General features: G+C 37.5%; 1 protein-coding gene across 1 annotated transcript in view; it reads left to right on the forward strand.

Moving 5' to 3' along the window:
• BPTF (bromodomain PHD finger transcription factor) overlaps window positions 1–24,011 on the forward strand; it is a 114,754-nt gene extending 90,743 nt beyond the window's left edge. Inside the window, 7 exon segments of the mRNA XM_080681331.1 lie at window positions 143–225; window positions 787–1,012; window positions 5,884–6,236; window positions 9,942–10,134; window positions 12,773–12,857; window positions 16,344–16,530; window positions 21,880–24,011. Of these exon segments, the coding sequence (XP_080537457.1) occupies window positions 143–225; window positions 787–1,012; window positions 5,884–6,236; window positions 9,942–10,134; window positions 12,773–12,857; window positions 16,344–16,530; window positions 21,880–21,916 (1,164 nt within the window). The 3' untranslated portion in view covers window positions 21,917–24,011.
• The last annotated feature ends 1,295 nt before the right edge of the window (window positions 24,012–25,306 follow it).

Raw genomic sequence — 25,306 nt, forward strand, 5'->3', positions numbered from 1 at the left:
TATTTGTAGTATTATGATAGAAAATTCTTAGTTCTTTGGGAAACACATAGTTGCGCTCAGATTTCTACTATTACCTATGTACCGACTTATAGTCATTATAAAATATGCACTTTTGGATTTTTTTTTTTTTTCTGTCCTGAAGGTGGTGATGAAGCATAATGCTGTAATAGAACATTTAAAACAGAAAAAGACCATGACTCCAGCTGAAAGAGAGGAGAATCAAAGGTAGGAAGAGATGGTAACAGGGTTTCGTTGTATGTCAGTCTCTTCTCTTTTGTATCTGGACACACAGGTTCTGAATTTATAGTTTTTTTGTTTGTTTGTTTTGTGTGTGTTTTTGTTAATCCTCATCCGAGAATATTTTTTCCCTTGCTTTTTAGAGAGAGTGGAAGGGAGGGCAGAGACAGAGAAAGAAGCATCAATGTGAGAGAGACACATCGATTGGTTGCCTCCCACACTCGCCCCCACCAGGGCCAGGGATGGAGGCTGCAACCAAGGCATGAGCCCTTCACTGGAATTGAACCAGCAACCTTTCAATCCTCAGGCCAATGCTCTATCCACTGAGCCAAAATGGCTAGGGCTGAGTTTCTAGTTTTTAATCTTGAATGAAGTTAATTCATTGAGAACCCCTGGCACTAATAGGTTCTCATTGCCTATTTGAATCACTCTTTGAAGCTTTCCAATTACTCAACATTTGTGTATCACCTGTAGAGACATCAAAAATCTTGTCTTAAGCCTTTCAGAATGAAATGCCCAGCATTACATAGGTTGTGTATTTCTCTCTAGAATGATTGTCTGTAACCAGGTGATGAAGTATATTTTGGATAAGATAGATAAAGAAGAAAAACAAGCAGCGAAAAAACGAAAGCGTGAAGAGAGTGTGGAACAGAAACGTAGCAAGCAGAATGCTACCAAGCTCTCTGCACTGCTCTTCAAACACAAAGAGCAGCTCAAAGCAGAAATACTGAAAAAGAGAGCTCTCTTGGACAAAGACCTACAAATTGAAGTGCAGGTAAGAAGGTATTTCCTTTCCTTCTCTGTCCAGATTTTAACATTGCTTTTATTCTTCCCTCTCTTGAAATTTTGGTTAAGCTTAAAATTTTATCTAGTTTTCTAGAATTTATAGTTTTGTATATTCAATAAAAAGCTGTGGGGCATGTCTTAGAGATTTTTATATCTAAATGTATATTGTAATCTCTAAACCAGGCACTTTAAGAGGTTAGTCTGTTGACTAAAACATTTGAGAAGTCTCTTGGGAATAGTTTTTATTCTCTGTGACACCGTCTTGCCAGAAGTTATCAGGAGCCAAGTTTCACGAGAGAGGTAGACAGAAAAACTGTGAAATAATGTTGAAAGAATGAAAAATAAAGTGTTCCCATTAAATAAGACTATATTTCTTCCTTGATTTGTAAACTGATCTACCAGGCATTGCAAATTCTCTGCTTACTTGGGGAATTTATTGAAAAATGAAAGAAAACATCTATTCATACATAACTAAGCAGCTTTTTAAAAGAAAAGTAGGCTATATAAAGCATCAAAAGTGCCTTTATATTTTAAGGTGAGAAATATTAAAATATTGGTCAGCCAAAAAATCAACATAACTCTAAGACATTAGAGCTCTTCCCACTAATGTCAGAAACCAGATGACAGTGCCAAAAATCAGCATTATTATTTTAGCATCTCTGGAAATTCTAGCTAATATGTTAAGCCAAGAAAAGAAAAAAGAAGATAAAGTTGTTATTGTGTCTGATATGATTATTAGCTCAAAACCCCAAAAAAGAAAAAGAATTAAAATTTATGAGAGAATTCAGTAAGGTATTCAATAAATATCATGATTACAACCATTGTTGAGATGTAATAAGCAGAAGAGCCAACTCACAGAAGCAACAGAATATATAATATACCACCTCCCACTTTAAATTAAGATATATTTTATAGATCTAATTTTTAGTGTAAAAATGGAAATCACAAAAATAATTGAATAAAATATGATTGTCATTTTTTGTAATCTCAGCATAGGAAAAATCACTCCTAAGCATTTCAGATTTCAAATACCACAAAGGAGCAAAATAGATTTGATGACATAGAAAAATTTTATTTGGGCGGGGAAATACCATAAACAGCATTGGAAAACAGATAACAGGGGAAAAATTGTGACATTTATGTCAGAATTAGTATTCCTAAAATTTAAAGAGCTCTCAAGTCAATAAGAAAAAGATAACACTAATTAACTAACAATATACATGTAAATCAAAATACTACAATGTACACTTCAAATATTTTATGATCTTGTAAGTTACACCTCAATAGAGCTGAAATTTAAAAAAAAAAAACTCTAATAGAAGATTTTTAAGACACAAAAATAAGCAGATTTCAAATCTGTCAAATATCAATAAACAAAATGATATTCAACCTAATAACGAAAATACTATTTATACCATGTATTTCTATAGAACATTTCATTGGTATGTATAAAATGACTAAAATGTGAATACTCTTCGATCCATAATTTTACTTCTAGAACCATCTGAGAAACAACTAGGCAAGATACACGAGCAAGGACATAATGAATATCAACCATAATAATAATCTGGAATCAGCCCTAAGTCCACAAAGAGATTGGTTATCAGTGTTTCTCAGCAGGAGCACTTTGGGCCCTTTCAGCAGGCCAGTTTTTAACACTCTGTAGGAAGTTTAGCACTGGGTTCCAAATGCTAGTAGCTTTCCTTTCATTGTAACCCACAAAAGAGTGACCTTGTCCCCTCTCCATACTCAAACACCTCCAGAGGTACCATTACCACCCTCAGTTGAGAACCACTGGATTAAATGTGTTTTGGAGTGTCCTCACAATGGTCAGGGTAGGATTAGTGCTTTTTTGTTTTTAATTCTTTGGGGAAATCCTCATAAATATTTGAATGAAAATGTAGGTTGCAGAGTAGTAGTTATAGAGTGATGTATCCATTCAATTCATTCAGCAAATATTTATTTAACATTTGGGTGTTTCACATACTGCTCCTGCTCCCTATTCTGCAGAAGGTAGGGAAATATTTGTAATCTATATTCTTTATAAATGAATGAATGAATGAACGAACAAACATACAAACATACATTTAAATGTCTTTCAAAGCAATTACCTTTATCCAACAAGTAAAAATTATATGTAAGTTTATACTGCCCAAAGATTACCATTTTATTTATTTTTTAAATGTGTTTTTATTGATTTCAGAGAAAGGAGGGGAGAGGGAGAGGGGCAGAGAAACATTAATGATGAGAATCATTGATCAGCTGCCTCCTGCACGCCTCCTACTGGGGATCAAGCTCACAACCCTGGCAGTGCCTTGACCGGAATCAAACTGTGATTTCCTGGTTCATAGGACCACTGAGCCACACCTGCTAGGCCAGTGGTCGGCAAACTCATTGGTCAAGAGAGCAGCAAACCGCCGCTCGCGAGCCGCAGTTTGTCGACCACTGGGCTAGGCAAAGATTACCATTTTTATTGTTTGTTTATTTATTTTAATGAATTTTAAATATATTTTTATTGATTTCAGAGAGGAAGGGAGGGGGGACAAGAAAGAAACATCAATGATGAGAGAGAATCATTGACCAGCTACCTCCTGCACACCCCCAACTGGGGATCGAGCAGACAAACCAGGCATGTGCCCTTGATGGGAATTGAACCTGGAACCCTTCCGTCCGCAGGCTGATGCTCTATCCACTGAGCCAAACCGGCTAGGGCCAAAGATTACCATTTTAAAGTAATTTTAGAATATACCTTGTTTATAATATTTGTATTCATATAAACGCATTATATATAAAACAGTCACACTGGAGACAACATAATACTCAACATTTTTCTGCATTCACTATACTATGCAGCCATTTAAAGATGTTACTACTGTTGTAAATATTCTTTTATACAGTTAATGGTGTTCTTTTTGACAGTGTATTATCTAATGAAGAAAAATTATACGTTAAGAAAATAATCAGCATTATTTTAACTAGAACTTATTGCTAAGATAATTTGCTTTGAAGGACAACATCTTACAAAATACAGAAGCATGTCATTACAACATCGTACAGAATAGTTTCTGTGCCTTAAAAATGTCCTGTGTTCCACCTTTTCATCCCTCCTTCATCCCCCTCTGCTTGTCTTTTTGATAAAGTAATTTACTCATTTTTTAATAGAACTTTATATCTTCATTTGCCTCTGAAATTCTCAAACACATGTATTATAAACTTTTTGTCACTGTCCTATAAAATTAATTTCATATGGAGTGAATGCAGATTTGGTTATTGATTTTGTTGGTAGTCTTTGTTTTCATTTGGTTTTGCATTTGGTATTTTAAGTGATAAGGGTTTGGTTTTGTTTCCTCTCTTAAAGTCCATTGTAGCTGAGCCAACACTTAATATCAAACAGGGAGCCTGCTCGTTACCCACCTCACAGGAAGCTTGAGTCCCCTTCTTCCTGTTACTGTTGCGGGTTACCACTTCCTACTTCCAAATCTGGAGCCCAATAGGCCTGCAGTTCTAGCCCTGTTCATAGTTTTGTGTTTCCGTTCCATAGAGACATTTATATTGTATTCAAGCATAGCTATGTCTTTTCAGTTTTCTCTTTTTTATACTTTACAAGCATTGGTGTGTTCTTTCTTTTTTTTTTTTTAATATATTTTATTGGTTTCAGAGAGGAAGAGAGAGTGGGGGTGAGAGAGAGAGAAACATCAGCAATGAGAGAGAATCATTGATAGGCTACCTCCTGCACGCCTCCCACTTGGGATCGAGCCCGCAACCTGGGCCTGTCCCCTTGACCAGAATCGAACCCGTGACCTCTCAGTCCACAGGCCGACGCTCTATCCACTAAGCCAAACTGGCCAGGGCTCATTAGTATGTTCTTGATGGGGGGAATCAAGGTGTATACCCACTATACCGTCTTAACGATCTTGATTTCCCTGCAGTCATCTCGTTATATTTTATAAACCATGTTATTAAAATGAAACTTTTAATGAAAGATTTACTTTCATCCCTAGGAAAAAGTTCAGACTTTCTTTTTAAATAGAGAAGGACTGTTGAATAGCCACAGAGCTTATCTTCTCATTTACAAGACTATCTAGATTACCTGGAGAAAATAGATTTATTAAATCAAGACCATTCAGGTTTATTTGTTAGAATATTTATGATGCTTAAAAGCTCAGTCATAACTATATTTTATTTACACCAAGTTTGTTCATGGATACCAGTCCCAGTGGTTTTTCTAAGACTAAGTTGTTACACTGGGTTGACTAAGTTGTTACACTGGGTTGCAGAGGTGTGCTTGTAAAGTATTTCACATGAAAAAAGAAAACGGATTTTAATTTATGGGAAAATCTGTAATAAGAAAATGCTCTCCCTGCAGCCTTAAATTCTAGACATAGCTGCATAAGAAACAAGGCAAATCCATCTCTCATCCTACTTGGGCTGGTCAGTTTGAGTATCAATTCATGTTCATTCTCACTCTAAGGACACAGAAGAAGAGTGGCCAGAAGAAAGCAGCCAGTGGGTGAGGACACTGGAAATCACATCCTGAGCCATGACTAAAATAACCAGGGCATGATGGACCAGCGGGGTGGCGGGGGGGGGGGGGGGTCCTTGTTAGACACTTGTGCATCGTTCAGTCAGAGCTCCTTTGAGGATAACAGCTCTAGTTGTTACTTCATCTTCCATTTCTAGTTGTTGTAATTGGGTTTAAGGTATAGTACAAACATGGGTGTTTGGAATTATTGCAACTCCCTCACATTAGGTTGAACTATGGAGCTATTGCGACAAGGGGGGTAATGTAACATCCTCTGGCCAGTTTGTGCATTTACATAAGTCAAATGATAGTCTTGTATTGTCTTTAATTGACAATAGGAAGAGCTCAAGAGAGACCTGAAAATTAAGAAAGAAAAAGAAATGGTGCAGGCCACTGCAGCAGCTACCACTCCCCCTGCAGCACCTCCTGCGCCTCCAGCCCCTCCGCCTTCGCCTTCGCCTCCGCCTCCGCCTCCACCTCCCCCGCAGCACTCGGGGCCACAGGCCACAGCCACAGCCACAGCCACAGCCTCGGCCACGCTGTCTGCAGCTTCTCAGAAGAGGAAGCGAGAAGAGGAAAGAGACTCGAGCTCCAAGTCCAAGAAGAAGAAAATGATTTCTACTACCTCAAAGGAAACTAAGAAGGACACAAAGCTTTATTGTATCTGTAAAACGCCTTACGATGAATCTAAGTGAGTAGATCCTTTTGAGCTCTAGTTTATTTTCTTAAAGGTTAGCCGTTAATCTTCCAGTTTTGAAGGAAATTAGTATATTGGTAGCAACATAAAGGAAAATAGTTAAAAGTAAGGGTAATAGTGTTTCATCTCTGATCTTGCATCTGATATTCTTAACTTTGACACTAGCAAATAAAAGTTTATTTCCTGTGTTCATGATTCGTGTTTGTCCTTCATATTCTTTTTTTGTCAAAAACAAGCTTTCTGTTGCTCCTTGGCTTTCTCCTCTTCTCTCTGGATTAACTCCAAATCAGTCAGTAGTGCTGTCTGGAGGAGGAGGTGTGTGATTATTGCTGCCAGAGTTCAGAGCGTCCTTTCTAGAATCTGTTCACAACCCCTATACATCAAATTCTAGGGACTGTGTGAATCTGAATGGTGCAGGAGGTTTCAAGTTTGAATGCCTTTGGTTTTTTCTTGTTTAATTTTAAGCAATTCTCTGTTTTTTATATTGGAATGGTATAACAATATTATTTTTGTCAAAGTTCCCACTTTCTTATTGGGGAAAAAGTTAGAGAAATTAAAAAAGTGTTCCTTTTACCCATTCCTCAATTAAGACACTCAAAAATTAAATAAGCATGGCAGCTGGAAGCTGTTTTTGACAGTTGTGACTTGTATTTGGTAATATATACGAGATTTTAGAGATGCTGATCTATAAATGTACTTTTATTTTTTTATCATTGTCTTTTAACTAAGTATTTAGCTTCCATTTTGAACAATTAAATGTAGGCCAGCTTTTAAAAGCCAAAATTAACCACAAGATTATTTTATAGTACTGAAAAGTTTGATTGTGCTAAAAAATATGATCATTTAGAATTAGGAATGCTTAATGTCTACTTTAAGTGGATGCCTAATCCATTTCTAAAATAAAATTCTCTCTTTAATGATGTTTAAATTGCAACCTTGAAGCTGCTTTGGTGGTGCTATTTAAATTATAATCTGCAAGTGCTAGATCAAAAGTTTCTGTTGGTAAATTTAGCTGTGTGTTGAATTAAACACAGATCAGTTTAGGCATCTTCACTTTTCATTGTCTTACCTCACTGGAAATTATACATAATGTAAAAAGTGGAGCCCTATTAACTGATTTTTCCCTTAGTCTAATACAAGTGTGCCTCCCTTTAAGCAAAATATACTGAATGATTTGTAGAATAAAACAGAATATGATTTACAAAAAGATCTGCTTATGGAATTTCTTTAAATAACAGTCTTCTTTGGCCTTCTTAAAATATTAAGATCACAGAAATGTATTTTATGTAATATATAAGTTGCATAAAATGAGGCACACGTGTACATGTGCTCATTGTATTGAGATTGCCTCATTATTTTGTGTATATTTCATATTTTTCAGTTTGTCATTAACATTTCAGTATACCAGGTTCATTCACTTCCTGTTTGAGTTTGGATGAGTTAGTGTTTTTTTAAGGAGTATTTTGTAATCTTTCATATCAAACTAGCTTGGTTTGGAAATCTAGTGAGAGTGACTAAAACCTGAAATACAAGTCCTGAGTTTATTTCCAGAACATACAGCCCACCATCTGGTGAAGGCAACACAAAAACACCTTGGTGGCCCCCACCTGTGGCTGTGAAAATCCTGCGGAAGTCATAATTCCAAAAGAATAAAGTTAGTGGTAATAGGATAAACCACACAACCATGTATTATTCCTTAACTTTCATAAAGTTTGAAGCTTGGGTACAACTACTATTTCTCTAGGTGAATTGACCAAGAAATCCCTTGCTAGAACCAATGGTATCAGCAAGGCCAGTCTGGTTCCTTGTGATCCATACTAATTCTTCCTATGACTTTGATATGAGGTTTCCTACCCGGTGCCTGTCAACACTTGTATATACACGTGTTTGTCATGGAGACACTTTTCATTTTGTCAATAGGGACCTTATTTTCAAAAGCCTTGATAACCCTGTATGTGATTAGCCCTCACACAGCCGTTATACACCCACACAGCCCCACCTTGCCAAATACTGTTTTGGATAACTGTCCTTACACTCTGCACCGTGTACCCTGGTTTTTAATTGAAGCAATTTCTTAGAGTTAATTAACCTGGCACTCCACATTGTCTCACACATTGTATTGACTGAAAAACTGGCCCCTGTCATAATCTGTCACAATTAGATTAAATTCCAACATTTATTTGGTAGAAATTGAATTACTACATGTACCTTTCTTAGTTTTCTTCTTCATATCATTTTTTGACCATTTATCTTCTACACCTGGCTGACCTGCATGTTCCTTGTAGTGTAACTTCTATTTGGTGTTTGCGCTTTGCTTTGTTTTCAAATTTAAATTGTGAGATACATTTTCAAACCTATCTAAGAAATAGCCCTGATTTTGAAATGGCTTCTGTGGCATAGGTTTGACAGATGTAAGTCTTTGATTCTTTGGCTTTGGTTTTTGTGCCTGTTACAGTTTTACACACATTCATTAAGAGGCAGACATTACCATCAGTGTGTTCTTTATTTTTTCAAATTCCAGTATGTTTTTAAAGACTCATATTTCACTAAACAGTGTATTTGTTGAAATTGATGTGAATGACTTTATGTTTTCACACTTGATACAGTCAGATGCTGTAGTTTGCCAGGGGTAGAATGGTCGGATTCAGGATGTTTAGCTGACACATTGCAGAAAGTTATCCTGTAAGAAAGTGAATCAGGGCAGGGAAGACAGATTTAAGTACCATGCAGCTCAAAATGACAATCACATTGTCATTTTCATTGTGAATACTTTTAGGTTCTATATTGGCTGTGATCTTTGTACTAACTGGTATCATGGAGAATGTGTTGGCATCACAGAAAAGGAGGCTAAGAAAATGGATGTGTACATCTGTAATGATTGTAAACGGGCACAAGAGGGCAGCAGTGAGGAATTGTACTGTATCTGCAGAACACCTTATGATGAGTCACAGTGAGTTCTGATAAGAGCATCATATTTAATAATTTAGGAAGCCAAATTGCTCTGTCTGATTATTTATTTTAAAATGAAAAGCAAGATATTTTCTGCATATATTATACACTTACATTACAAATTCCTTTCCATTTTTTTTCTCTTCTTCCCTCTTTACCTCCCCTTCAAAATTTATGTTGCTTCTTAGTGAATGTTTGAGATTTATTGGGAAAAATATGGTTTAATGGTAGACTTTATTCTTCAATATGTAACAGAAATTAATGAGATTAAAATAGCCTGCCTTGTTTGGACTTCATCAGTGTTTGAAAGGCGCTTTTTTGTGGGTTAGAAAAATACTAATTTGGATACCAGCTCTGAGACTCTGTTTTTAGCTTCCAGGATTTTGAACTCCCAGTTGGGTGGCCAATATCAGCTTCCCATTTGATATGGTATTTGTCGAAAGATTTTTGGCTTTATTTTGTTTTGAGCTTTAAAGACAATTAAAATGTTTTACATTTTTCTTCGTATTGGTTCTCTAATATTACACAGTGTCCTTAATAAATTTTTAATGCTTGTTTTTAACATCAGAAATACTAGATTAACACATAGGAATGTCAATCTTCAAAACTATTAAAACAATTATAATACTAAATCTTTATATCCTAGGGTTAGAGTATTTTCAGATGCATGCATTATTACTTTTTAAAATAAATTATAAGTAATTAGAGCCCATCTGTTTTGAACTCACATTTCCATTTCGGATCTTGCAGATTTTATATTGGCTGTGATCGGTGTCAGAATTGGTACCATGGGCGCTGCGTTGGCATCTTGCAGAGTGAGGCAGAGCTCATTGACGAGTATGTCTGTCCACAGTGCCAGTCGACAGAGGATGCCATGACAGTGCTCACACCACTAACAGAGAAAGATTATGAGGGTTTGAAGAGGGTGCTGCGTTCTCTGCAGGTGAGAAACCACTCTGTGCCACGTTTGAAGATGAAATCTACCAGCGTGACTTTAGAGACACTCCTAGAGCTTGAACTTGCCAATCTTAGACTACCTGACTATTCACGGACTCCCAGCCAGTCTAGTCAAGTGCTCCACAATCTTCAGTCCTTCACATGCCAATGTCATGAGGTTTCCATAGCCACATAATAGCTCAGCTGCTCTTTTTTTTTTTTTTTTTTTAATATATTTTTATTGATATTTTACAGAGAGGAAGGGAGAGGGATAGAGAGCTAGATAGAAACATCGATGAGAGAGAAACATCAATCAGCTGCCTCCTGCACACCTCCCACTGGGGATGTGCCCGCAACCAAGGTACATGCCCTTGACCGGAATCGAACCCGGGACCCTTCAGTCCGCAGGCCGACGCTCTATCCACTGAGCCAAACCGGTTTCGGCGCTCAGCTGCTCTTTACCAACACTTGTATTTAAAATGACTCACTTGCCGAAACCGGTTTGGCTCAGTGGATAGAGCGTCGGCCTGTGGACTGAAAGGTCCCGGGTTCGATTCCGGTCAAGGGCATGTACCTTGGTTGCGGGCACATCCCCGGTGGGAGGTGTGCAGGAGGCAGCTGATCGATGTTTCTCTCTCATCGATGTTTCTAGCTCTCTATCTCTCTCCCTTCCTCTCTGTGAAATATCAATAAAATATATTTTAAAAAATAAAATAAAATGACTCACTTTTTTTTAAATGAGATACTTTATTATTATTTTTTTTAATCCTCACCTGAGGATATTTTTCCATTGATTTTTAGAGAGTGAGGGAAAGACAGAAATATCGATGTGAGAGAAACGCATTGATTGGTTGCCTTCTGCACGAGTCCTGACCAGGGCCCGGGCCAGGGAGGAACCTGCAACCGAGGTACGTGCCCTTAACTGGAATCAAACCCGGGACCCTTCGGTCCACAGGCCAACACTGTCCACTGAGCAAAACTGGCTAGGGCTAAGATGACTCACTTTTTAACCTAAATTTTATTTTTAAAGAAAACTTTATCCAAAAAAAAAGAAAAAGAAAACTTCATCTCACCATCATAGATTGAAAAACAGTCTGATTAAATCCTAGTGAGATACAAATGCTTATATAAGGCTTTGAGCCAAAGCCTTCCCTCCCCTTATTAAAAATCAAAAGGAGATGGGAAGGCTTACAAGATTAGCAAATGCTAGAGATGTATTCAAGACATCAGTGTTAGACTGACACTCTCTCTGTTGTAATCACAGGTGGGAGAATGGGAAGAACTGAAAGGAGAACAGTAGTCTCAGCACGGGGTCAAATGTTATTTAACATCACATTTCTGCCACCTCATTTAGCCACATTAGCCAGCAGTGCTGACCATTTCACACTTTGCCTTCTTATAAATTAAATTTATTGGTTTTAGAAGAGCAGGGAAAGAAGAGAAAGGGAGAGACATAGATTTGTTGTTCCACTTATTGATAATTCATTGGTTGGTTCTTTTAAATATATATATATATAAAAAATATATATATATAAAATTTAAAAATATATATATATAAAATATATATATACATATATATATATTTTTTAATATATTTTAGTGATTTTTTTTTTTTCAGAGAGGAAGGGAGAAGGTTAGAGAGTTAGAAACATCGATCAGCTGCCTCCTGCACACCCCCCGTTGGGGATGTACCCGCAACCAAAGTACATGCCCTTGACCGGAATCGAACCTGGGACACTTCAGTCTGCAGGCCAACGCTCTATCCACTGAGCCAAACCAGTCAGGGCTAAATATATTTTTATTGATTTTTAGAGAGAGCGGAGGGAGAAGAAGAGAAACATCAATGAGAGAAACATCATTGATCAGCTGCCTCCTGCACGCCCCCCACTGGGGATCAAGCCCACAAACCCCAGGCCTGTGCCCTGACTGGGAATCAAACCAGCAACCTTGCCCTAACTGGTTTGGCTCAGTGGATAGAGCGTTGGCCTGCGGACTGAAGGGTCCCAGGTTCGATTCCGGTCAAGGGCATGTACCTTGGTTGCGGGCACATCCCCAGTAGGGGGTGTGCAGGAGGCAGCTGATTGATGTTTCTCTCTCATCGATGTTTCTGGCTCTCTATCCCTCTCCCTTCCTCTCTGTAAAAAAATCAATAAAATATATTTTTTTAAAAAACAGCAACCTCTTGGTTCATGGGTCAACACTCAAATGCTGAGCCACACTAGCCGGGCCATTGGTTGATAATTGTATGTGCCCTTCCTGGGATTGCACCTTCAACCACGGCGTATTGGGTCAACACTCTAACCAACTGAACTACCCAGCCAGGACTTCATTCCACACGTTGAACCCACCCCATCCCCTGTTTTATGGGTGTGATTACAGTGCTGGCATCATTCAGTTGGCAAGTCATCATGCCAACTTTCTTTACTCCTAAACCCCGTCCCCTCATGCCAAGGTTCTCAGATCACTCTTTGAAAACCATTATTATAGAGTATGCCCATCTGAGATAATTTGTGACTAGAGCAGAATTATAAACAATATTATCTATCCAGTTTAAGATTTTTGGAGTTTAAGCATTGATTGATACAGTAATTCCAATGGGAAATTTAAGTGGAGACAATAAGAATGGCCCTTTTTTTTCCTTGTAGGCCCATAAGATGGCCTGGCCCTTCCTGGAACCAGTGGATCCTAATGATGCACCAGATTATTATGGTGTTATTAAAGAGCCTATGGGTAAGTACTTGAGTGGAATATGGAGCTTTTTTTCAAGTCTCAGTAGATATTTCATTTCTTACCCATAAAATTAATATATCATGAGGATATGTTGAGCAATCTTGATAAGAGTATAAATTGGCGTGGTAACTTGTAGGATAAATTACTAATATATATTAATGTTTAAGTGTGCATACCCTTGGAGCCAGCAGTTTGATTTCTTAGAATTTGCATGTGCACAAGTATGATGTTCATCATACAGTGTTTATAATTAATTACAAAAATACTGGAAATGAGACAAATAGCCCTTAGTAAAGGAGTAGCCAAATCAGATGACATATAAGTAGAGTATTATTCAGCTATGGAAAAGAATGAATGGGTTGAGTCTGTCTGAGCCTCTCATCCTGTCTCCTCTTCCTCATCTTTTCCTGAAGGAGAGCCATTTGATGGACACACAGTGGAGATCAAAGAGAAAATAGCCTCATTTCGGGGGTGGGGGGTTAATAAGTTACAGCTACAAGTGATTATATTAAGATGGAAAGCTCCAGTGATTATATTAAAAACTAGAGGCCTGGTGCACAAATTAGTGCACGGGTGGGGTCACTCAGCCTGGCCGGCAATCGAGGTCTACGGGGGCGGGGGGGGGGGGGTTGGCACAGGAGGGTGGCTGTGGGAGCGCACTGACCACCAGGGAGTAGCTCCTGCATTGAGCGTCTGTCCCCTGGTGGTCCGTGCGTGTCATAGTGACTGGTTGACCAGTTGTTCTGGTAGTTCGGTCGTAATGGTCTCTTAGGCTTTTGTATATATATAGATACTGTATCAACAGAAATACTATAAAAATTAAAATTTCATTTGGCAGCTTACAAAACTGCCAGAGGGGTAGTAGCTTCATCCAGCTGATGAAAAAAGTATTCCAAAGGCAGCTAAGCATTTTATACATCTTAAAAGCTGTCATCACAAGAAAAAAAATCTGTAGCTGTGTGATGGTGGATGTTAACTAAACTGATTGTGGTGATCATTGTGCAGTTTATATGTATATCAAATCATTATGCTGTACACATAAAACTAATAGTGTTATATGTCAACTATATCTTAGTTTTTAAAATATTTTTTTAATTAGAAGGATTTGTGTTTGGTGACAACTTTTTATTTTAATATGTTTTTATTGATTTTAGAGAAGAAGGCAAAGAGATAGATAGAAACATCAATCGCCCCCCACCCGGAATCAAACCAATGACCTCCTTGGTTCATAGGTTGACACTCAACCACTGAACCACTGGCCAGGCTGGTGACAACTTTTTAAAGAGGGAAACATGAAGGAGAAATAAGTGAGGGCTTAGTTAAATGTATTTTTTTAAGAAAACAACATAAATAATTGTTACCTCACTTCTCCTGAAGTTGAAGGTAGAAGTTAATCCTTGAATCCTTGTATGTGTTTCAGATTTGTATAATCTGCTTTAGATAGATTGGTAGGTAAATAATTCTACCTCTAAAATTAACACAGGTTAATTGTAGAAAATTTAGGAAATAAAAAATAAGGAAAGATTAAGTACACCTTTCATCTTTTCCTCACTGAATTCCACTACATTTTGGTGTGTGTGTGTTAAAATTGAGATTATATAATGATCTGTCTGGTACACATCTTCCTATGTCATTAATCTTCAACAACATGATTTTTAGTAGCTTTATATCATGTGTAAATAGAATATACCTCAAGTTACTTAACCAAAATTATTTTCTTGAAGATTTAGACTATTTTGTTATCTTTTTTCTTTATTATTACCGCCCAGATAAACATTATCTTATGTAAGTATGTACATAGAGACAATATAGATCTCCAAGACATACTGTTGAAAGAAAAATGAAAGTTACAAAACAATATTGGATCGAGGGGTGCAAATGGGGGGTGGGTATAGGGACATTTGTAATAGTGTCTTCAATAAAAAAAAGAGAGAGAGAGAGAACAATAACTAGGTTTTATGCAGTAAAGAATTATATGTATTCTAAGGGTACATAAATGTCTTTAGAAATACCAAGGGCGGGTGGCAGAAATATAGCCTGGCCATCATGGCTCAGTGGTTGAGCATCAACCAAGAGGTCACAGGCTCGATTCCCAGTCAGGGCACATGCCTGGGTTGTGGGCTCCAGTAGGGTACAGGCAGGAGCATCTGATTGATGATGTTTCTCTCCCGTTGATGTTTCTATCTCTCTATTCCTCTCCCTTCCTCTCCCTGAAATCAGTTGGTTAGAGCATCATCCCAATGTACCAAGGTTGCAGGTTCAATTCCCAGTCAGGCCACATACAAAAAACAACCAGTGAATGCATAAATAAAGGGGTACAAAAAATCAATGTATATCTTTTGTCTAAAAATCAATCAATAAAGTTAAAAAAAAAAAAAAAGAAAAATCTAGTCAGGCTGTAAGTACCCAGAAGTTAAGTACAAAAACAATAATACCCTGGTATGACATGTGAAGTATTTTACTTTTTCATAACCTACGCAGAATAGATGTGCCAGATCGTGCTTGGAACTTCGTCAGGCTGTCAGGTGCACCTTTGCACTTGTCCTTGTTTGCGCATTTCCCTACCGGTATAAGTGGAAACAATCAAAGACGTGCGTGTGTGTGTGTGTGTTAAAACAATGTAACATGAAATTTTCCATTTTAACTATTTTTATATACACAATTTAGTGATTAATTATATTTGCAATGTTGTCTTTTAGTAATGTTTATGGTTTTAATTTTTGGCCTAAAATTTTTATCCACCTAGAATTATTTTGGCTTTTAATGTGAGGTGGAATTTTTCTCTTCGTATATGTAGTCTTCCTTCCTCTGCTTATTTGAAATGACATCCTCAACATACATGAAATTCTTATGCTTAATACAGTTAGGTCTGTTCCTATTTTGAATTCACTTCTATTAATGTTTGTGTCATCCTGTAACATGCACACTTTTCATTATCACAGCTTTATAATATTTTTTAATGTCTGATAGATTAAATTTTCTCATTGCTTTTATTTTTCAAATTTGAAAATAATCATTGAGATTTAGTTTAGAATTATATCTCTTTCAATCAATTCTAGATTAATTTTTTTATCATTGGCCTTTTACTCATGCCAGGATTACAAAACTACAGAGATTTTGTTCTTAATTCTGGATTTCTCCCTTCTCTTTGTACATATGATAGTTATAGTTAATTTGTGTGCCTGTGAAAAATGCATTATAGTTAAATATGTATTGATCATGTTATTTAAAACTAATTGAATAAAGAGCTGTTCTCTGTACTTAACTGAAAATAAAAGAGCCTTCTTATCAGTAGCCAAGATTTTTACATCAGGCCCCCAAACAAAAACAAAAAGCACTCCTATTTTCTTCAAGAACTGCTTAAAGCCTTAATGGTGAGTCAGTTTGGGCAGAAATAATATATTCTTGTGAGTCAGAACTGTGAGCAGTATTCACATTGGAATAACCTTAAAGCTTTGAAAATGTTTTACATTTTGTATTTTTAAGACCTTGCCACCATGGAAGAAAGAATACAAAGACGATATTATGAAAAGCTGACGGAATTTGTGGCAGATATGACCAAAATTTTTGATAACTGTCGTTACTACAATCCAAGTGACTCCCCTTTTTACCAGTGTGCAGAAGTTCTTGAATCATTCTTTGTACAGAAATTGAAAGGATTCAAGGCTAGCAGGTAAGCAGATGTGTTCATTGTTCTGAATTAATTCAGCTCCTCTAACATTTTTTTTAATTGATTTTTTACAGAGAGGAAGGGAGAGGGATAGAGAGTTAGAAACTTTGGTGAGAGAGAAACATTGATCAGCTGCCTCCTGCACACCCCCTACTGGGGATGTGCCCGCAACCAAGGTACATGCCCTTGACTGGAATCGAACCTGGGACCCTTCAGTCCGCAGGCCGACGCTCTATCCGCTGAGCCAAACCGATCAGGGCTATTCCTCAAACTCTTTATACTATTCTGTCAAAGGAATCAGCCAATGAAGTTTATGGTAAATTTTAACCTTAACATTAAGAATCCTTAAAAAAATAATAATAATAATAAGACTAGCATTATGATATACTGCCAAGGACAAGAGGACAGACTCATAATGAGAGATTGCTGAGTTTGTTTGTGATCTACTTAGAATTAATGTCATTTTTTAAAATTAAAAAAGCATTTATCAAATGCTTCCAGAAAGCAAGATGTTCTCTTAAATGCACTGCACGTACAAAGATAGTGGTAGTAAGTCAGAGCTCTTGGTCCATCTCACAGAGTATAAAAGTGACTTCTGTAGGTGCAGGAGGGAGACAATGAAAGGGGAATGTAAGTATTTTCTCCTTAATTGATGTTTGCTATGTCTTTTAAATCATAAAATGTTTCTTTTTCTGGGTATTTTTTCTATGGACAAAACTAGACTTTTAAGTCCACAGACCTTTTCTTTGAACCTCTAGTAACAGAAAGCATTGAGCAACTTTGCATCATGTTCATGTGCTGTGACTTTTGTTACTGCTGTTTCTAAACCTCAGCCCTCCTCTGGAGCCCATGACGTCCTTCCTTCCAACGGAAGCCCAGCTTTCAGTCCCATGGTAGCTGCCACCCCTTTCCAGCCCCTGAGATTTCATTATTCACTCTCTCCCATTCACCACCCCACAAGCCTGGTTGTCCCTAGAAATTCAGTTGAGTAGATCTTGGCTGGGTTGGGGCCTGAGCACCTGTATTATCTAATGGACTCCCAAGGGGCTCCCCATACCAGAGTGTAAGAACCAGTGCTCTACTTAGTAATTTTCCCCGGAGGAAAATCTGTAGGGTGTTTTTTGTCTCTCTCCTTTTCCTGTAGCAAGTTATATCAAGAACTGCATTTGAGAGTCAGTTTACCTAAAATAAATGAAGGACAGCCCAGCTGAAGTATCCAATTATCTTCTCAGCAAAGGAATCAAAAACGGTAGGCAAGGAAGGGAGGAGGAAAGCAGGTATGTAAGCAGTCAGGCTGTAGACAAGGAACCAAGAGACTTGACAAAATCTCTAAAACTTGCCCTTTTATCATCCCCTCTATGTTAACCAACCATTTGCGGTAAAACTTAAAATGGAAGAGGATTTGTTCAATATGACAGAATCCCCAGGAAACTATAACAATAAAGGAATAAAAAGAGATAGACTCAGAATAGTGAAAAGAATATGGTAGACATTAGTTAGCTAATGAGATTTCAACAGATTCTGGAAGACAGAATGCAGATGGAAGAGGACCAATTGATGAAGCCAGGCAGGCCTCAGCCCAAACCCCTCCAGGAGGGCTCTTCAGCAGAGACGACAGCTTACTGCTCAGTAGAAGCCCAGAGGGCCTCCAACACAGAGGTTCTGAAATCACACGGAAGACCAGAGAGAAGGGACAGGGCGGGAATAACTGGAGATTCACACAGATGCTCCACGACTTACGATCGGGTTTCATCCCAGCAAATCTATCGTAAATCGAAAGTATCCTAAGTCGAAATGCTTTTATTAATACACCTAACCTACTGAACGTCATAGCTTAGCTTCACCTGTTTCTACTGAACGCACAACTCCTTTGCAACTTTGTAAAGTCCAAACATCATTAAGTCGAATCATCGTAATCCAGGGACCTTCCCTCCCCCGGCGTGCAGACCTGTGTAGGAGAAGCCCAAGAAGCTGTAAGAGCGCAGGGTTCTTCTTTAAAGAAATGGCTTACACTTCAGGGGACTCGCGTAGACAGAAGAGAGTGGGCCCAGAGGAAAGTGCCCTGGCCTCTGAAAGGCCCAGTCCTCAGCCCCTCTTCTAAAGTAGGGCTCTCGACAGGGATAATTTGTCCAATCCCCAGCTCCCAGGGGATATAGCAATTCCTGGAGACATTTTTGTTGTTGTTACACTTAGAGGAGGGAAGTGGTACTGGCATCTGTAAGTAGAGGTCAGGGATGCTGCTAAACATTCTACAATGCACAGGACGCCCCCACAAACAGAATTATCTGGCTCCAAAATGTCAATAGTGAGATTGAGAAACCATGATCTAAAGCAAAAAATCCTGCCAGCCAGCCCTACACATATACACAGGGCTCTCCAGGTACCTATCTAGTCCATTAACTTCTTTTTACCTGTGAACCTACAGCCAGGGGCAGCCAGATACATAACAAAACCTACAGTATGAATGAGGAAGGTCATGGTGTAGCAGTAAAATAGATCCCAGAGAGAGCTTTAAAAAGAGCCTCTAAATAAATAAATAAATAAATAAATAATAAATAAATAAATAAATAAATAAATAAATAAAATGCATGCCTCTAAATCATGGCCTGAGAGAGATTTTAGAAGATATTGTAAATTGTAAATGGTGTACAGGATATTAGGAATAAAGAACAATCTGAGGGGAAGGAGTGATTGGAAAAAATTTTTAATTGCAAACAGTACAGTTAAGATCAAGAAACTCTCCCAGTGTAAAGAACAGAAAGACAAGGAGATGAAAAATGTGAAAGAAAAAAGATGTTTTAGAGTATCCAAAATTCCAGAAAGAAAATATAGAGGAGACAAAGGAGAGGAAATGATCAAAAGACTAATATAAGAAAAGTTTCCTGAGCTAATGAGAAGCACAAGACTTCAAATCCAAGCAAATACATTGATTCATTCAACATATGGTTGAAACTGCTGTCTGCGGAGATTGGATACAGCAGTGAACAAATAAAGCTCTTGCTCCCTCGGAGCTTGCTTTTTTGTGCGGTAGAAAAACAGGACGGGTGGTGTGGAGTGATGAGGACATTGATAAACATAATGAGCCAGCTGGACACATGGAAAAAGCTCCACCCCACGCACATCATGTAAAATTTCCAGATGCCAAGGTTAAAAGAAGCTCTTTAAAACAGACAATCTGCAAATCAAGAATTAGACTGGTATCTCTAGCAGACTTTTCTCTAGCAACTGGAATGCTAGAGGATTATGGAGAAATAAATCCAAAAGTTTAAGGGAAAATGATTTTCAGCCTTGAAGTCTTTGTCCAGCCAAACAATCCAATATAGAGAAAGAATACATGTTAGTCATGTAAGGGCTCAGAAAGGGGCTCCTTCCCAGGCATCTTTCTTAGCAAGTTATTTTAAGATGTTCAGTAGCTAAATAAGCAAATCTAGCAAACAAGACCTTGAATCCAGGAAACAAGAGGTTCAAGAAAGCAGTGGGAATTTCTCTGACCCAGGGTGACATCTGTATGGCAGGCCTATGCAGCAAGCAGTCCAAACGAGCAGGAGAGGGGAGCACTCCCAGGAGGGAGGTTTCTGGGAGAAAGTGAAAGGCAATTAGAAACTCCATGAAAAACAAAATGTTGCGTAGGAATACTGAGAATGCCCTCTGAGCACAGGAGTAGATGGTGCAGAGAAAAAGATTTACATAGTTATAATAATGTGAGTGCCACATTGATCTTCAGCTTTTAGAATCAGCCTCTAGACAGAGCATAGAAAGATTACATTTACCGGGAAGTAAAACTTGGACTAGAGAAAGGGCGGGAAATGGTTACCTGAGCTCACTTCTGTTTGCCATAACAGGATTTTGAACAATATGAAGTTGATAAAATGGAGAATAGCAGTATAACAAATCTAACTCTCTGAGAACTGGAAGTCCAAAGTGATTGGTCCTAGGGAGCCCGGATTCCCATTCAGTAAAGACAGGACAGGGGACTGCAGCTTATTCACAGGCCTCTTCATGCTTTTTGAGTTATACCGCCAACAATTATCCTCTGAATATATTTCTAAAAACTTTTTTTTTAATTGGAAAGGCTATATATATATAGCCTTTGGTGGGAACTGTGAGAGGGAAGCTGGGAGTCTGCAGGCAGAACCCTGAGTGGGAGAGTTAGCAGCTGATGCTGCTGGGCCTGTGGAAACAAGGAAATGGCGGGGGCTGAATCAGCACAGGAAGGGGCCACTCGGGAGAGCTTGCCACCAGGTTATCTTAGGTAGCTTTTTATTATATTTGAGTTTATATCGTTTTAGTAAGAACATGGGAGCCCATTGAGGAGTTTGCTCACTTCTGCTTAAATAAAATATAATTGGAGAGATGTTAGGGAATTTTTGTTCATTTTCCGATTTAAGGCAGAAACACATAGCCAGTCATTGAAATTTGATTTATTTATGGTTTCCCGTATTTCCTTTGCCATGTTTCCCCCCATTTTTAATTTGATTGCCAGCATTGTTTGCAAATTATTTTCATTACTGTACTTTGTTACCATTCATCATTTATACCATCCATGTTCTTTCTTTTCTTACAGATTGTGATATCTTTAGTCTGAATTTTTAACTGGAATCAGAACTGGATGTGGGGGTCACACTTTTATTAAGCCACGTGATTACCTAGTTCAAAGTTGCCACCCCAAAGTTCAGATTAGTTAATATAATTTTTTAATGTTAAATAGAGATGTATAATAATAAACAATTTATTCTAGCAGCCATGTTGGACAATGTATTTAAGATTGTAAACTCCTGAATTGCTGTATTTATATACACTATTGCAGTAGGACATACTTTTAGTCCTGGAAACTGTACAGTAATTTGGTTTACTAACAAAAGTTGTGAATAAAACTGTGAAACTAGAAAGAAGACTTTCTGGAGTTTAGTAGAAAAATGTGATTTTAACATTGTTACTTCTCTTTTAACATAATTTTTTCCCTTCACATTCCCCAAATCAGTATAAATAAGCACATGCATGCACACACATGCACACGCACACATGCACACACAGCGTCTACCACAAGGGTAATGCTTCTGTAAATGTCCCTATTTGTTCCTTTGGCTAAAAATGTAATTTTTATTAGGCAAATATATATATATTTTTTAATATTGACATTTTTCTGTGAGTTTTCATATTTTGTGTACAGTGAATTTTTTTAATTTTAAGGCTAAAAATTTCTTACTTGTTCTCAATACATTTGCTCACCAAGGGTAAATGAAAGAGCATGGCTGCTTCCCCTAGACAGATTGACCTTGGCATCCACATGAAGCATCATTGTTTTAAAAAATGGAGGGTGCTTAATTGTTCCCTTTTTTCTGTATTCTGTAGGTCTCATAACAACAAGCTGCAGTCTACAGCTTCTTAAAGTTCAGCGTGTTAACCTAAACATAAAACAGCAAGAATCTGGTTGTCTGAACTATTTTAAATTAAGGAGCCAGATGTTTTTAGTCAGGTTATCCTGACAAGACTTGACCTAAACTTCGTTTTTATTGGTCATAACAGTCCAATTTTATTCTTGACCAATTTTGTCCAACGGACAAGGGAAAAGCGAAGTCAACGACACCATTATCTTGTCAAGATCAAATGGTTTTACTATTGTGGCAGAAGCGGGAAAACTTTGTTTATTGAAAAAAAAAAAAAAAGAAAAAGGAAAGCAAGAAAAAAAGATAATATGGGGTCAAGTGTAACTCCATGGAAATGCCACGTCTGCTCTTCAGTGAAGAAGCTGGTTTAGAGTCTCACAGAAAACTTTTGACTGTATTTATTTATTGTTGCAAAAAAAAAAGACGCTTTTTTATTGCTGCCCTCATTTGTCAGCTAATTATTTTTTCTTATAAAATCCAGCCCTGGTTACATGTAATCCATTCTGTATCTTATCATGATTCCTATAGGTAACAGTACAAGACGACCTCTAGATGTCTTTTCTTTCTATGAAAGGAGCTGCTATGTACACATGTGCACACACACACAACTGGGAATCAACAGTGAGTTTATTGTTCATGGTAGATAAAAATTAAGCTTGCATAAAGGTTGAGCTAAGTGGTCCTGGACTACAGACTCTGTTGCCTTGACTATAACAGTACAATTTGTCATTTACTCTGCACCAGGCTAAAATGAGTAAAATCTATTTGAAGGTATCTTGTTTGTAAACATTTGTCAGATTCTAATTTTTTTCTTTTTGTATTAAAATTCAACTATGGATGTATATGAAACAAAATAAATGGAGATCATTTTTCTCCCACAGACGGTGTCTTTGAATGTGCGCTAATGATTATCTGTAAGCCTTTAAGGGGAAAGGGTGGGCTGCAAGGTAAATTAAAGGCAGAACCATCCGATCGTACCTGGGTTTGTCCAGGATAGTAGTAGCCCTTCCTTTTGTAGTTCCCAGTCCATTGCCATCACGTCAGAGGAGAATCTTCAGGGTGTGCCAGTCCTGTTGCATCAGTTGATTGTACTAATAAAAAGGTAGTGTGACACACACACATTGCCTTCATCTGTACATTATGATACGAGGCAAGTTATCAGTCACAGACAGCTACTTAGAGTTTATGAAGGGCATTTTTTAGATGGCATCCTCTGTTTTTGTATTTTTTTGTTGGTTGGTTGGTTGAGTTTGGATTTTTTTCTTTTTTCCCACAAGAAGAAGTAGGGTAAGCAGTAGGGTGGGAAATGGAAGCAGTGGAGGAGGGTACATTTGCATGTTTCTCCTTTCCGTGTTCTAACTTTACAGTTGTACCAAGGCATTGTAATAATAGCTCTAGAAGACCTGCCATGGTTGGTTTATGCAGCTTTGCAAAAATTTTACTAGATTTTGCACTAACTCATACTAGCTTTGTCCCACCACGTTCTGGAATTAATGTTTTTAAAAAGTTTCCTTCTGTTTAATATCACCCTGCTATGCAAAACCTTTCCCAGACCTTCGTTTCTTGAAAGAAAGATGTTGCTCCAGTTCCCAGTTCTTTCTTATTCCAGGCTCAGGTGTACAGGTTATTCTGGGTTAATTTTGTCTAATGAAGCCCATTGCTTTTTGTACATAAAAATGTCACTTAAACCTATGCTTACAAACTAAAGAGACTAATGCTCAATATGAAACATGGAAACCGTTTTTGTTAAAATATTAACATGGAAGTAATCAAATATAGGTTATTTTGTCCTTTTACTTTTGAAAAATGTTACATATTGTATGCACTATGCTGATGCAAGAATCCTACATTTTAATGAATTATAAAATTATTCTGCATCTCATCACATTAGTATTTCTGTACTATTTATTCATATAGAGAGATATAGATATATATGGGCTTAACCATTTAAAACTTGTTGCGGCAAGAACTTTCCTACCTGTAGGCAATAGATTGCTATGTTTTTAACAGATTGTGGTAAATTCTAAACAGCAATTCTTTTTGTACGTAATAGGACATTTCATCCTAGAAAAATAAAGTAATGTTTTTGACATTGGATTTGGTGCAGTTTCTAATGAAACAGTGGCTGGTTGGTTGGTTGGTTGATATATTTTCTGTAGCTGTTGGCATTGCCAAATTGTGCAAAAAAAGGCAAATTGTATGGGAATCCTCCGACCAGGGAGACGTTAATTTCATATGTATTTAATATTACAAAGCCTTTTGCAATTTCTGTCCTCATATATAAATACATATACATAGACATTTTATGGTTTTTATCAACTACAGAGTTTAGTCTTCCAAAGGTCATTTTTGAAAAGCATACATTCTTATAACACATAAGGAGTTTCAAAAGCTTTTTTATGAGTATTCTTTGACAAGCTTCTGCTATTCGGTAAAATATACATATTACAGCTATTTTTTTCCCCAAAAAAAATCCAAGTAGTAAAATGCTCATTTGTGATAGTTAGGATTTTTCTACCCAGTCTTTGGATTTGTAAATATATTTATTTTACATCAATAGATTTCCTTGGCTAAAGGTATTTTCAATGCTTGTTATGTTTCATCTGCCAAATTCACAATCCTTGAAACTGTTTCAGGAAAAGTATTTTCATAATATTGATAACGCTTTTTTTGCTCCTATCCAAATTCTGCAGGATTTGATTTCAGTTAATGTCCTGCAATAGGTAGGTTTTTTAAAGTGGTGAACTTTTAGAGATATTTTCTAAAGTGAAACAGTTACCATTTTATATATCAAGTGGCCTGGAGTGGTTTTTAGAGACACTGACAGTTGCTGTGGTTTGTAATCTACCTTCCCAGAATCTGCAAATAAAAGTTCTTTCCCTGTCCTTGTTCATTTCTCTTCGGCAGACTCCCTGCATCTTTGTGTATTTCTGATGTTATTGAAGAGCCAACTAGGTGACCTTTCAAATATGCACTCTTACAGACTGAGCGACAGCACTCTGTGGTTACTGCAGAACTCACTCTTCTGTGACTGAGGCCGTTACCTGTAAGCCTCAGATTTGGAACCCTTAAAATGAGAATGGTATCTCACGGGCAAAGTAATGCCTTATACGTACTTAGAGCCCACTGAGAAGTCTTAATAATTTTTTTAATCCTCACCGAGGGTATGTTTTGATTTTAGAGTGAGAGGGAGAAAGAGAGAAACATCAATTGGTTACCTCCCATATGCACCCAAGGGGGGTTTGAACCCACAACTCAGATATGTGCCCTGACTGGGAATCGAACCTGCAACCTTTGTGGTGTAGGGGGCGACACTCCAACAGCCAGGGCTGTAATAATTTGAAATATTCTGAGATCCTTCTATTTACTTAGAACAAAATAGCAAAAAAGGC

This window comes from Plecotus auritus (assembly GCF_963455305.1).
Source record: "Plecotus auritus genome assembly, chromosome: 7".
Lineage (NCBI taxonomy): Eukaryota > Metazoa > Chordata > Mammalia > Chiroptera > Vespertilionidae > Plecotus > Plecotus auritus.